Source organism: Prinia subflava, chromosome 1 (genome assembly GCF_021018805.1).
Source record: "Prinia subflava isolate CZ2003 ecotype Zambia chromosome 1, Cam_Psub_1.2, whole genome shotgun sequence".
NCBI classification, from domain to species: domain Eukaryota; kingdom Metazoa; phylum Chordata; class Aves; order Passeriformes; family Cisticolidae; genus Prinia; species Prinia subflava.
The window spans coordinates 33,528,936-33,542,758 of NC_086247.1; the positions used below are offsets into that span (position 1 = coordinate 33,528,936).

Genomic DNA, 13,823 nt, shown 5'->3' on the forward strand with positions numbered 1-13,823 from the left:
AATAGGGGTCTTTCGTGGCAGTGTTAGCAGAAGCAGACCTCAGACGTGGAGGTGAGAAGAGTTCCAGCCTTGTTCTCCTTGCTATGCCAAATGGTGGATTTAAGACAGCTGAAAAAGTTTGATTGGTTAATTAAAAACAAAACAAACAAACAAACAAACAAAACACCTAAAGGAACTGCAAGAATGCTTGTAGCATTCAAGAATGTACAATGTGCAAGAAGGATCTTACGTTGTCTCTGGGAAATGGATGAGGCAGAAAAGCTATTTCTATTAAAAAATCTTAGAAATCAAAGTTATTTTAGAGACCTTCAAACATTGGTAACCTTTTGTCATTCTTACCAAAATAAGGCTTATCCTGCACTTCTCTTATTTTCAGCAAAATGGTGGTGATATGAGGAAACTAATGCCACATTAGAGAAAGAAAGAAGGAAATTTCTTCCCAATGTCGAGTCAGAAGCAATCAGAGAAAACATCCATGCAGTAAGAGGCAAAATGTTTCCAATGGGAACCTTGCCTTTAGACATAGTTATTTAATATTGAAAAGAAGATACAACAGTTCTAGCTAAGACTCCTGGCATCAAAATATGATGAGTTAATGATGACCTCTGATGTAACTGGCTTTATGAAGAAGAAATGCTGCATTTTACTATCTAGATCAGGCTTTGTTGACAGAGACCAGTGCATGTGACATATGAACAAGTTCTTCTAACCCAATGTCATGACCAAAGAAAAAGTGACTCTGCCTTTTGAAGGTCCTTCTCATGGTACACTGTACGTTGAGTCTTGCAGACTGGACTTTTCTCAGGGATAGAACTGGGATGCCTGGCAGTTAGGAGTTGTTCCCAGCTTGTTGCTCACCACTTACAGTTCTTTATGTGTTGTTCCAGTATGAGAGGAGGGCTGAGTGTCACACCTGCTTGGGCTCGGGCTATGGCAAAGGCAGAGAGCAGCCAGGGGTATCAGCCCTCCGCCTTGGTTCTTGGACAGGGAAATGTGGAGATAGAGATGCCAAGTACAGCCCGAGTGGGCCTCTTGACTGAACTCACACCTTGTCTCCTGAAACAGTGATCACAGTGAAAACTTCTTGATGGATTAGTTCTTGTCCTGAAGAAAGCAGAACTCAGAGCAGCCTTGAGTGATTCTGTTTGCCTTGTGCATTTAGTGGATGTATATGGTTTGTATGATTTGTGTACTATCACCTTTTTGAAATCCCTGCTGGCACTTCAGCTGAATTCCACCTTTTAGTACAGGTCAGTCCAGAGTCACAGTAAGAGGTCCTACTCTTCAGTCAGCTAAAAGAAGGAAGAATTAACACAAATGTTTGAAGTCCTTAGGAGATGTAGGTCAGGAAAGGTCCAAGTTGGAATTACAGTGTGAGTGGATCTGTATGAACCTCATGCATATAAACAATGGTCCTTCAGAACTGGGCACTGAGCTCTTTGCCACTTCAGGACAGGTTATTGGTTCTCAGCTGAAGAAGAAACCACACCAAGACTCAGGTGGTGTGATGACCCCATTAACCCTTCTCTGACTTAGGTTCCAGTCTGAGCCTCCTTTTTTACTACTGTAATGACTCCAGCCTCAGCCAGCTTGGTGGGCTTAATCCAGATGTTGTGACCAGGAGGGAGCCCTTGTATATCTTGGTTCTTTTCAGTCTGTGGTTCTGTATACTTACCTTGGGGATGAAAAAAACATTGATTGCAATTGATTGCATTACAGGGTTTAACTTTAGGGAGCATCTTGGAGTCCAGAGGCTGTAATTCCCTGGTTTCAGTGGGTTGTTTTTTTTCAATTGGCATGAGGAGGCCAGCAAAAGAAAAACAGAATCCCTAATCAGAAGTTTGAGAGACCCTCAGGAGAAAAAAAAAAAAAAAAAAAAAAAAAAGATCAAGCAGAGGATCTTGAAGGACAGTTAGAGAAACATTTGATGGTGGCTGAAACAGAACATTCTGCCTGAAAGTGTGAAATCTGGCAATTGTACACTGGAGTACAACCAGAATGTGGAGTGCCCAAGGGACAATTATGTGGGCACTCAGGTGCATCCAGCTGCACCAGCCAGCTGGACCAGTAAAGCAGTAAAGGACCTGAAAACTCCATGTGTGGACTGGGACTGTGGGCAGGGGTACTGGGCAGGCGGAAGGGCTGTGCTCAGAGTGAGGCCACCCATGAACCAGTGGTCATGAACCTGGAGAGAGGGGCATGATGTGCTTTCATCAGGGAACACAGAGCTCTACCAGTTAAAGAAGAGGTGGAAACTTAGCTGTGTTTATGTCTTACATGGGTACCACGAGTGGGTGTGGCTGAGGGTGGCACCTCGTTCATGGCAGTCTGTGTGACTGAATGTGTCAGCGTCCTCTGCGTGTGCATCCTGTGTCTGTGTGTCTCTGGTGTTTGTGCTCAGCTTTGCTGAGCTGCTGTCTTTAGACAAATGCTACCATCGTTCTCATGCACGAGGGAGGGTGGGCAGGAAAAGCCAGAGTCAGCCAGTGTGATTGTCAGGAGCACAAGAGGTCACTATGTCCAAGGATGTTCAGATAATTCCCTGCTCCAAAGGATGAATGCTTTGTACTTCTCCACCCCAGAGGAGCTGCAATCCTTCTGTGGATCATTAAAAGACTCTGGCTTTAAGAACAACAGCAGTTTGGGCACAGGGGACAGGCCAAATGACAGGTTGAATGCTATCTGATTGGTGTCTCCCCCATCTCCCCTGAAGTTAGGCACTAAAGGCAGAAACACTCCATGATGAAAGGGGGGGCTCTGTGCAGAGAAAGGAGCTGAGAACATTCAGAGCCTCCTTCCACTAGACAGCCAGAGGTAGAGCTCATTCACACAGCAGCAGGAACTTGGCTTGGAATGTTTCAGTTCGTACTGAATATGCTCTAAACTACTCAAATGCCACTCACCTCATTTAAGAATGAAGAAGGTAGCAAAGACTGGGGAAACTGAGACGCTCCCCCAGTCCCATACAACTGCTGGGGAGGTAAAGATGCTCCAGCTTCTGTGCTGTGCCCAGGAATTTTTCCCCAGGAGATACTCCTGAGAAGACAGAGAAGGAAACATGGGAAACTCTCCTATTGCTTGAAAAATGTCTATCCAAGTTTCAGGCTATACTTCACTTTATCACTTCATTCTACAACGACTCAGGATGCTGGAAAAGCCCCACAGTGATTCTGACTCGAATAATTTATCCAGCTCCCTGCAAACTGTTGGCAAAGTGTCTTTGAAACACAAGAACAACAGATATTCCTGCCCTTGCTTGTGTGTTCACTCAGTGGCCCACTGCAATAAAGGGAAGAGGATTGCATCTCTATGACAGGATTGGCTTGATCCAAGTTTTGGACTGGCTTCCCCGCCTTTTTCTTGTGCATATATTTTTCAGTTAATTGTCAATTCTCAGCGTACTTGGAATTAGTTGAGAGCAATTAATTACTTTTGTGAAGTCACAGAGCTAATGGTAACACCATTAAATGCTGCTCTATCTAAAGATACAACTAGTACAGGAAAAGGAAAGTTCAATCACCTTGTTTTCCCTTTTTTAACAGTCCACCAGCAGATTCAGTTGCTCTTCTGCTACCTATCCTCTCCTGTAGCCATAGCAATAAACTGTTTCTGCTCTGACCTCATCTAAATTGCAATTTGGGTTATTTCCATGACAGCATCTGGTGCCATCGCTGGGATACCCTTGTCCCTGCTGCAGCTGCCTATCAGTGTAGGCACAGGGAGCCCACGTGTGGGAAGATGAGCACCAGGGAATGCTGTGTCACTGTGGTCTTTGGGGGATCACAAGGATGCTCATAGGTGTAACTTGTGTGTTTGGCAATGTGTAGGAGGCCAGCTGCTTTAAACCTGGAGTAAGTGAGATGTAGAGTGGGTGTAGATTGATTAAGAACTCACTCATGTCCAAACTGAGAGGTGACTGAATCCTATGCAAGCAGCCTGCAGAGGTGTCCCTTGGTGCTTGCCTATAAAATGCATCCCCACATCACTGCAAAAGAATGCACTCTAAAATACTGCAGCAGGGAGGAGAGGCTAATAGACTTCTCTGATCACTTTGTAATAAGACATAAAATCAGGGAAGGGAGGCCCTCTAGGCTGGGGCTATCCACAGTGCTGACTGGACTGTCGGGGGTGCACCTGCAAGGCTGCCTTTCTGCTTCTCCCACGTGTCTCCCCAAGGTCATGACTTTTTTAATGCACTAAATGCCTTTAACCTCTCAGAGGATGTTAAAGCATCTAAAGATTAATCTGCAATATAGTGGCAACAGTACTTCATTTCCTCTCCTGGACTCTGTGTCATCAGGCCTCTAGAAAAAGGAAACTTTTTGTTTCTGGTCATGTCTACAATTTAATTAATGATGGGAATTTTACAATTTTGTGTTGTACTTATTTGACTTCATTGCTCTTGAACCTTTAATGTGAGCATGTCTCCCCCAGTCCTTCTCCCTCTTTCTTTGCTGTCATACCTGGACACAGCATAGTCAAAAGCTTCCAGATTATCTGGAGACACTTAAATTCTAAATGCAACTCTGACTTTTCTGTGCAATCAGAGCTCAAAGACTTGTTTCTGTAAATCAGATTAATGCTGGTACTACTTTTATGCTACTGATCCATCAGTAAAGTTGTATTGAAATGCCTGGCTGAAACTGTTTCATAAAGCACTACAGCATCAATTCTGTTTTACAAATAACAGAGGTTTGGCACAAAGCAGAGAAAATTAGAAAAAAAAATAAACTGAAAAGACAAAATAATCAGGCCATTTAAGCTAAGTGACTATCTCAAGCAAGTTCCAGAAGGCTGCATTCCTACTTTCTCCCTAAGACGTGTGCATATTAGCTTCCCTGGTATTCAGTACTTTTATCCTGGAGAGGTTGGGATGGAGAATGAGGTTGTAGGTAGGAGAATTAGCCCAATACATTGAATACAGACTAGAAAAATGTTTCTGCTCAACTTTGGGGACAGAGATGTGTTGGACTGGCTGTGGAAGGGATCTTGGCAGCTGAGGGAGACTGGATCAGCTCTGTGTCTCTCTCCAGTGGGGTTGTGTGCTTGTGTTTGCTGTCTTAGTGTTTATGTCCTAAGTGAAAAAATAAAGGGAGATTGCAAATGAAAGCTTGTGGTAAGTAGGAACTACAGTGCCTAAAGGAATGAGGGCTGAACACCCTCATTACCCCAGGCAGCTAGTGATTCTTTCTCAAACTCTGTTTCAGAGCATTTCATTCAGGGCGGATAAGAAATCAGGGTTGAAAGGATGGCTTCACCTCTGGTCAAGTGCAGGCAGTGACTGTGTCGGGAGCTGAGGTTTCTCTCTCTGGGGCTGCTTCAAGTGCTTCCTAACACATCCCTTCTTTGGGATGAAGACAATATTTTACACAGGATCACAAGGAGCTATGCCAATTAATTTTTATAGCACACCAAATATAACCACTGAAATGGCATTTAAACTTCCAGGAGCTAAGCCTGGTTGTATTCCCCACTCCAGCTGTGTCTGTGTGCAGTTTGGCTTGTGCTGTGCCGTGCCCTTTGTGCTGCCTTTCTCTGTGAGAGACCCATGGGTGCAAGTCTCCAAGCTCTCCACAGTGCAGCAGATGCTGTCCCTTCCCTCCATGCCTGCATGTGCAGGGTCACCCAGGCTGGAATGAGCTACTCAAGAGAGAGCTCTGCAGTAACACACACTGTATGGGGTTTTGTCCTGGGCTGAAAATTTCTCCATCTCTGCACCACCAGGGATGACACCCTGCAAAGTGAACACCTGGGCCCCGTAGGATCCTCCAGCCCCTTTAAAGTCCCCTTCTCATTGCACTTTTGCAGTGTATCCACCTGGAAACCAGGCAAGAGAAACCTTATAAAAAACCGGGATGAAACCATAGACGGGGATCACCCAGCACCTCTGCAGGAGGCAAGGGCCGGGTGTCTTCCTCTGGTCCCCTCCTGGGTGGGTTAGCATAAGCCTGGTCATGGAGCCATGAAAAACCCCGCATGAGCCTAGTGTTTTGCTAAACACCTAACAGGAAGCTCCAGGCTAGAGAAAAAGGCTAGAGAAAAGGCACCCCAGCAGTGCCCGTGAAGCCTGCAGTGACCGAGAGTGCGCTGCTGCTGTGTGTCCAGGTCACTGGAGTTTCAGCGGTGTTTTCTGTCTTTCCATATTCAAACCATACCCCTGCAGCCCCCGAGGACACTGTGTGGGCCCTGTGTCCTGCCCCGCAGAGCCCTCACCTGCAGCAGCCGGCCCGTGGGGAGCAGCGCTCCCGCACCCGGCCTCCTGCTCCGGGGAGGGGCAGAGCCCAGGGGACGGCGGCCGGGCCCGGGCCGGCTCTCGGAGAGGCGGGGGGCAGAGCCAGCGGCAGGGAAGGTGGGTCCGGGAGGCCGGACCACCCCCCCTGCCCTCCCCTACCCCACCCCGACGTGGGGATGGGCGGCCCGGCCGCTCCGTGAGTGGCCGTGGCTCCGCCCCGGGGTAGCCGTGCCTGTCGGGGCAGCACCCCCGCCCGCCCCCGGGGCTGTGCGACCCCCAGGGCTGCGGCTGCCGCCCGTGCCCCGCTCCCCGCCCCGCTCCTCGGGCCGATATAGCCGCGGGCGGCGGCTCGGCGCCTCCGTCCCGCCCCGCCCCGCCGAGGGAGCACCCAGGTGTCTGCCCCCTGCTTCCCGACAGATCCCTCTTCTCCCTCCCGGCCCGGCTCTTCCCGCCATGGCTCTGTCCCTGGCCGGCCAGTCGATCCCCGGAGACGGCGGAGACCCTCTCGGGATGAGCCCCGCCGGCCTCGCCTCCTTCTACCCCTCTTTCCTCCCTCCCGCCCACTACTTCGAGACGGCCCCCGACTTCTTCCAGCCCCTGAAACCCCTGGTTTCCTCCTCACCGCCTCTGCCTCCCTTCACCTTCAGCAGGGTCCCCGCTTTCCTGAGCCAGCCTCCCCCCCTGCCCACCGACCCTTTCCCCAGCCTTCCCTTGCCCGTCTACAGCAGGCTGCCGGCCCCCTTCCCTCCCAGTGAGGGCTCGGCCCTCGGGACGGGGGCCCCGGGGTCGCTGTCGCCGCCGTACCCGAGCCCCCCGCGCAGGGCTGCCCGCAGCCCGGGCACGGACGGGGCGGCGGGGCAGAGCTGCAGGTACCACTTCACCGAGGAGGAGCTCAACGCGGTGCTGTACGGGGCGCTCCGCAGCAGCCAGCCCGCCGGGAATCTCCACGCCATCTCGGGGCTCCGGCTGTCCCCCGCCACCTCGGGTAAGGGGATATTCGACGGCGGCCAGCGGGGCACAGGGTGACGCTGGGCGGCAGGTGGCTGCTGCAGCCGGGAGTGCGGGAGGGTTCGGGGACAGTCCCTAAGGGGTGCAGGCAGCCAGGCTCACGGGGCACAGCCGGGGACACGTCGGACTTTATTTCCCTGTGGTTTTCTCGCGTTACGAGCCCACACCTGGAAAAAGCCGGGCGGTGATTTGGGCTGCGGCCTTTGTCGGGAGGTAGGACCCGGTCCTGCGGGCCGGGCGCCGTGCTGAAGAAGGGATTCCTCTTGTGCAGGCGCTGCCGACTCCGCCGCCCCGCTGCTGGACCCGGACTCGCTGCAGCTTCCCGAAGGTAGGGCCCGGAGCGAACCGGACCGCCCGCGCAGCGCCCGCCGCGCCGCACCGCGCTCAGCCTCTGTCACCCGCAGGGCTCGCCGTGCTGCGGGTGGCCTACGGGGACGTGTCCCAGCTCGGAGTCTTCTGTACCGACCCCATCCCGAAAGGAGTCCGCTTCGGGCCTTTCCAAGGAAAAGTGGTCAACACGAGCGAGATCAAGACTTACGACGACAACTCACTGATGTGGGAGGTAGCGGAGGCACCGTCGGGCTCCCCCCGCACCCCCAGCGCGGGGCCGGGGAGAGGCTCTCGGGGTCCCCTCTAACCTCAGCCTGCAAGAGGGGCTCGGCCCGGAGTGGGTGGTGGGACTGGTGAGAGCGGGACGTGTGCCGAAGGGTCGGCCAAACCTGATCCTTTTTTCTATGCTCCCCAGATCTTTGAATATGGTAGCCTGAGCCACTTCATAGACGGCAAGGGAGCCGTTGGCAATTGGATGTCCCTGGTGAACTGTGCCAGGTTCCCCGAGGAGCAGAATTTGACCGCTATCCAGTGCCAGGGACAAATCTTCTACGAGAGCTGCAAGGAAATCTTCCCGAAGCAGGAGCTGCTGGTGTGGTACGGCGATTGCTACGTGCAATTTCTGGGCATCCCCATCAGCTTGAAGGGCATGGCAGAGGGGAAGAAACCCCCGCAGCACCCCGAAGGTGAGCCTGCCAGCAATCCCTTGGGCGACACTGGCCCTTATTCCCACGGACGTGTGCCTGGCCTGGATTAGAGTCACATGAAGGGAGGTAAAGAAACACAGGCATCACCCTTGTCCAGCTGTTTTGTTTCAAAGACTTCGCAGACCCTGCGCTGAGGCGGTGGTGGGTGAGCGGTCCTGCCGCGGGGGTAAGAGGTCCTGCCCGCCCGCCCTGGGAGGCGATCCCCAGCCGGCCCTTCCTTCCTGCAGCATCCAGCACCCCGAAGTAGCCGCTTCCCCTCGGCACCGGGGGCTGCCCCGGGGGCTGCCGGCAGCGCGGAGCAGGAGGCTCCCCTTTCCTCCGCCGGCAGCCCGCTCCCGGTCCGCGGCTCCTCGGGGAGTTCCAAGTGTTGTTTGCTCTGACGATTGTAAAACAGCTGGTGGTCGTGGGCTGGGTTTGCCTCGGCAGCGCCGTTGTTCAGGGTCTCGTTTTGGGAGGACAGATTGGCTTTTCGGGGTTATTTCAGTTTTGGTCCTGTTTCATCCTACGATCGCACACCTGACTTGCGTGTAATTAACGCTCTCAGTAAATGAGGCAGGCTGAAGTCGTTCCGATGCCGTAATGCCAGTATTGCTTGCAAAAGAAATTTCAAATGGACTTACGCCAGGGTGAGGGGAGGGTAGCTCTACTTGTGATATACAGAAAGTATTATATTCTTATAAGCAAAACTTATGCATGGAGAAAACAGATTTGTGCCAATGTGGGAAGAGCCGGAGCAGGGAAGGGATGGGTCTGCCGGGTGCAGCAGAAAGGGAGAGAAGAAAATTGACATGAAAATTTGGCATGGAAAATTCTGTACTTGTCTTGAAGTGTCTAATTCAGACAGATACTGAATTGTTCATTTCATCTTCAGGCTTAACCTAAAACTACTTTTATTAAAGACTGAAAAGGATGTATAAACGTCTAAAAATGTTCTGCTGGTTTTTCTAAATTCAGTGGTTAAAAATGAATTGAACTACAAAAAAAAAAAAAAAAAAAAAAAAGGCGCTAAATAAATGTGTTATTTTGTTCAATAATTATTTGAAAAATATAGAAAAGGTGTGCAAAATTACTTTTCCTTTTGGGATGGCAGGTAAAATTTGGGGATAATTCTTGATAAGAAATATCTCCCAACCGTTCCGTTCTGGGAGAAGTTCTTTTGTGTGACTCTGAGTTGTTTTTTCACACGTTTTCATCCTGTTTATGCATATACAAGGATGAAATCCTGTTTTTGCTGAAGTTCGTAGCTAAGTCGAATCATTTTAGCAGCCTGTGAGCTCTGATTTGTTCCCCTCTTTTAAAAAGGCAAGGGGAGCACTGCGAACGCTCAGGAGACACGGCACGTATTTTGTTAGCATTGCCGGCATCCCTTTAGAGTCGTTGCCCTCTCAGAGACTTCAAATTCCCCGTAGGGCTCCCAGCTCTGACGAGGATGCAGACTTGATCTGAATCCCTTTTGCCGTGGTGTAACGGAGAGGTGGCACTTTCCCTTCTGCTGTACAGAAGCCGGGGAGAGCTTCAAGTGCGAGCGCTGCGGCAAAGTTTTTGCCTACAAGTACTACCGGGACAAACACCTCAAGTACACCCGCTGCGTGGACCAGGGGGACCGCAAATTTCCTTGTCACCTTTGTGACCGATCCTTTGAAAAAAGAGACAGGCTGAGGATCCATATTCTCCACGTTCACGAAAAGCACAGACCTCACAAGGTGAGCCTGCTCCCGGGTCTCTCTTCAGTCACTGGCTCTTCAGAGGGTACTTAAGTTTTTTGGGGTTTTTTTTGGTCCAGGTAAGATGCTGATAACGTTGTTCCTCCTCCAGTTTCCCTGGCAGTTTGATGGTGGGACTGCTTAGGAAGTGCAGCAATGCTTGGCTGAAGAAATATAATGGATTTAGGGTTGGGAAAATAAAACCTACAGTGTCATCGAGAGTTTAAAAAAACACCAAAATTTCTCCTGGGCTTTTTGGATGTTTGCATATGAGTGTTGCTCTTTTTCTTACACAGTGTGGGGTTAACTTGTACTTAAAGGTGCTTGGCTTGTCCAGGATCAGGGAAGAGGTCTCATGCCTGTTTCCCACACCACACCCTTCAATCTGAGAACCGACCACAGCTTTTTCTGTGTCTAGTGGACCAAACAGAGCTTAAAAGTTTTACATTCAGTGTGAAGCAGATTTTCAATTGATGAAAACAAATCTATGAGATTGCTCCTTGCTCCTAGCACCAGTTTTCTCTAGAGCATTGGGAATGGAAAATCAGACTTTTTGTAAAAGCTTGGGATGGGAAGGTTGTAGTGCTTGAAATGGCATAGTTAAATCAGTCCTCAAAATTCTCTAAATACCTGTTTTATAAATCATCCTGCAAAGTGTATTTTTTTCAGAAAAATATTCTATAGCTAAAATGGCATGATTACAATGGCAGGGTATCTGCACGGAATTAGTAACAGTTAAAAAATATTCCATTGAATATGAGATATTAAATACCATGTAATGAATTCATTTTCCTTTCCCTTGCCTTGGTAAATTTAAGACTATTTTATTCTTTAGATAGTATCTTTTAGGGAAAAAAATTTAAATCGAGGCTTGATTTATATATGATTTTACAGATATTTTCAGATTTTTGCTACTGAAAATCAATATTGTCTGTTCTGAAAAATAACAATTTTTTTATTAAAACAAATTTGACAGAAATTATTTGAAATTTTGCATGGTTTTAATATATCTATCTATATGTACATATGCAGGTAAATCTGTTCTTAAAGCCATACGAAACTTCTAGGTATTTCAATTCATTGCAGCCTAAATTTACTATTCTGTTGACCAATTAATACATAAATCCATGTGATCATCTAGATTATATAAACTAATGTGCATATCATCCACATACTTAATCTTTCCTTTTAGCTATGCAGTTACATGCTTTCTTTTAACTTTATTCCTTTTCTTTTCCCCAGTGCTCTGTGTGTGGGAAGAGCTTTTCTCAGTCCTCCAGCCTGAACAAACACATGAGGGTTCACTCTGGGGAGCGCCCCTACAAATGTGTCTACTGCAACAAGGTAAGGCAAAGCCCTGCCCCATCCCTCCCTCTGCTGTGCTTTGTTCCTTCTCTGCTTTCTCTCAAGAAAATGCTCTGTATTTAACTGGTAACCAGATAAGGGGGTGTATATTCTGGGCAGTTGTGAGGTAAGGAGAAGGGCTGGATGAGACTGAAGAAACAGGGTGTGGTCTCCATCTGACATGGAATTTGTGGTTGGTCCCAGTTCAGTGATCTGCTGCAGAAATAAGGTCTAGGGAAGCTTGAGAGCACTTCAAATACCACCCAAAGCATGCAGCTAGATCCAGTATCCCACTTTTTCATCAGATAGGTAATTTGTGGTGTTATTGGCACTGCTTCTGAACTGCAATAAACATATTAGATTATATGTTCTATAAACTGAACCTGCATAATATGAAATTGTGCATGCTTCCCTTGAAATACCAGGGCTGTTGATGGGGAGATGGGCATAGAGGTTTCACTTAAAAAAGAGCACAAAGAGAACCATACAGCCCTGATCTAAGATGTGCTCTGCTGTTTCTGTCCATCACATGAGGGATGATTCAGGTGAGCTGTTCCTGTGAAGGTGCTGGGAGCTCTTGCAGCAGACAGCATGTGGATGCACAGGCTGCTGGAAGATGAATATTGGTAGGGCTCCAGGTGCTGTGGAGTGTCCATGCAATGCAGAAACTCTCATCAATGGTAACCTGCTCCTGATTTTGTAGAGAGAGAAGTTTTGTTTATGACTGGCTGGACTAACAGAAAACTGAAGTGCCCTGCTGTAAGGAATTTTAGAGGAAACTCCTTTTGGCTATTATATTTTTTGTCTCCCCATGATCCTGAACATACTTGTACGCAGAGATTAGGGTGAAATATCGTCCTTAATCTTCTGATCACAAAACTAGGTGGCAGAGCTTTACAGGTTGCCCTGTTAAGAGATCTCTAGGGACACTTGACCAGTCCTCAGACAGTTCTGATTAGACTGTTGTGGATTGGGTCAAATTAAACTATTAGTCCTCAGGCTGAAGGATGCAGCTATTCTAGGACATAGGCATCATTTTCGAGCCTGGAAAACCAGGGTCTGTTTTAATGAATCCTCACTGGCTCCTCCTATGCAAGTACAATTCTTCTTCTCCTCTTCTACCCCTAACAGTGGCTTTGCTTTTCCAGCTGCTTTGCTGGAAATCAGTGGTCACTTATTTCAGTAACATTGTGAGATTAAAGGAACCGTGCTGGGTCAACACCACCGTTCTCTCCCCAGAACATATTTTCACCCTTGATATACTCCTCCAAGGAGTTATGTATAGGAGTCTGTGACCTTTTTGTGCTCTGAGGTGATAGGGTATCTAAGATGTACTGTTGTTTGTTGTGTAAACTTACTAGAGAGTATTTATTTTGTGTGGTCTGCAAATAGCAAAGGACCTGAAATTGTCTCTCTTTAAATAAGAAAAAATGGAGAAAACATGGGTAACTTTACAACATTCCTGATCAAGTTTTAATGAAAATTTTATCCCCAAGTGGAGGAGAAGTCTTTATGACTTTGTTACTCCAATGTGTTAGAGGTGGGGGAACAGGCTAGAAACTCTGCCTGCAGAAAGAGAAGAGTATGATGGAGCAGGAAAATGAACCTGTAAATGATGTATGGTGGACTGCATGGATGACTGAATTCCAAGACAGTCAAAGGGTTTAAAAACAAAAACTGGAAGGAAAGCACACATTATGTTTCCCAAACACCGAGGAGCTGGAAAGCTAATTAATTCAGTATTGGCTTCTTCTCTCTGACATATAGAAGATATTTACTGGTGTCTTTGCTCAGAAATCTTTCTCTGAGCTTCATCTCTCTCCAGAGACTCAACCACATCTGTATAGCAATAGCTGTTGCCTTCTGATTCCTCATTGTTGGGATTTTTCATTCTTTTGTTCCACTTACATGAGGAAGTGAGCTATTTCAGGACTTAGTTTTCAGGGCACCATGCTTCTGGTGGGGTCTGGGTTAGCTGAAGGTGGGGACTGCACATGTGAAAGCAAATTACTTGCAACTCCATCTCCTTCCCGATGATCCCTGCCCTTGCAGGCGTTCACAGCCTCCAGCATCCTGCGCACGCACATCCGCCAGCACTCGGGGGAGAAGCCCTTCAAGTGCAAGCACTGCGGCAAAGCCTTCGCCTCGCACGCGGCGCACGACAGCCACGTGCGCCGCACGCACAGCAAGGACAAGGGCTGCACGTGCGCCGAGTGCGGCCAGCGCTTCCCCGAGCAGGAGGATTACAACTTCCACCTGAAGATTCACGCTGCTCACTAGTCGGGAGGCCCATGGAGATGTCCTGCACCAGCTCCTGTGTGCGTCGGTCTGTGTGTGTCTGTGCACAGTGCAGCGCGGGCACCTGCAGTGACTCTGCACCCTGACTGAGCACAGGGAACACCCTGAGGCCACTCTCCCTCTCCTCTCATACCCTCATCTCTAAAGGCAGGAGGGAATTCTACCTCCCAAAGCCCCTTTGTGCACAAATATCGCTGTGAG

At 48.7% G+C, this 13,823-nt stretch overlaps 1 protein-coding gene across 1 annotated transcript; it reads left to right on the plus strand.

Annotated features, from left to right (window-relative positions):
• The first annotated feature begins 6,685 nt into the window (after positions 1-6,685).
• On the plus strand, positions 6,686-13,604 carry PRDM14 (PR/SET domain 14). The gene is made up of 8 exons (XM_063419572.1): positions 6,686-6,960; positions 7,042-7,254; positions 7,300-7,361; positions 7,495-7,802; positions 7,986-8,256; positions 9,778-9,980; positions 11,223-11,324; positions 13,377-13,604. Exons 1-8 carry the CDS (start codon positions 6,686-6,688, stop codon positions 13,602-13,604), a joined length of 1,662 nt encoding a protein of 553 aa, XP_063275642.1.
• The last annotated feature ends 219 nt before the right edge of the window (positions 13,605-13,823 follow it).

Bases quoted from the DNA above. Each gene is read 5' to 3' on its own strand.
- PRDM14 (XM_063419572.1), top strand. From the start codon at position 6,686: ATGGCTCTGTCCCTGGCCGGCCAGTCGATCCCCGGAGACGGCGGAGAC. The intron at 7,255-7,299 runs GTGACGCTGGGC...GGAGTGCGGGAG, and splicing joins GGCGGCCAGCGGGGCACAGG to GGTTCGGGGACAGTCCCTAA. The intron at 7,362-7,494 runs GTCGGACTTTAT...GTGCTGAAGAAG, and splicing joins CGGGGCACAGCCGGGGACAC to GGATTCCTCTTGTGCAGGCG.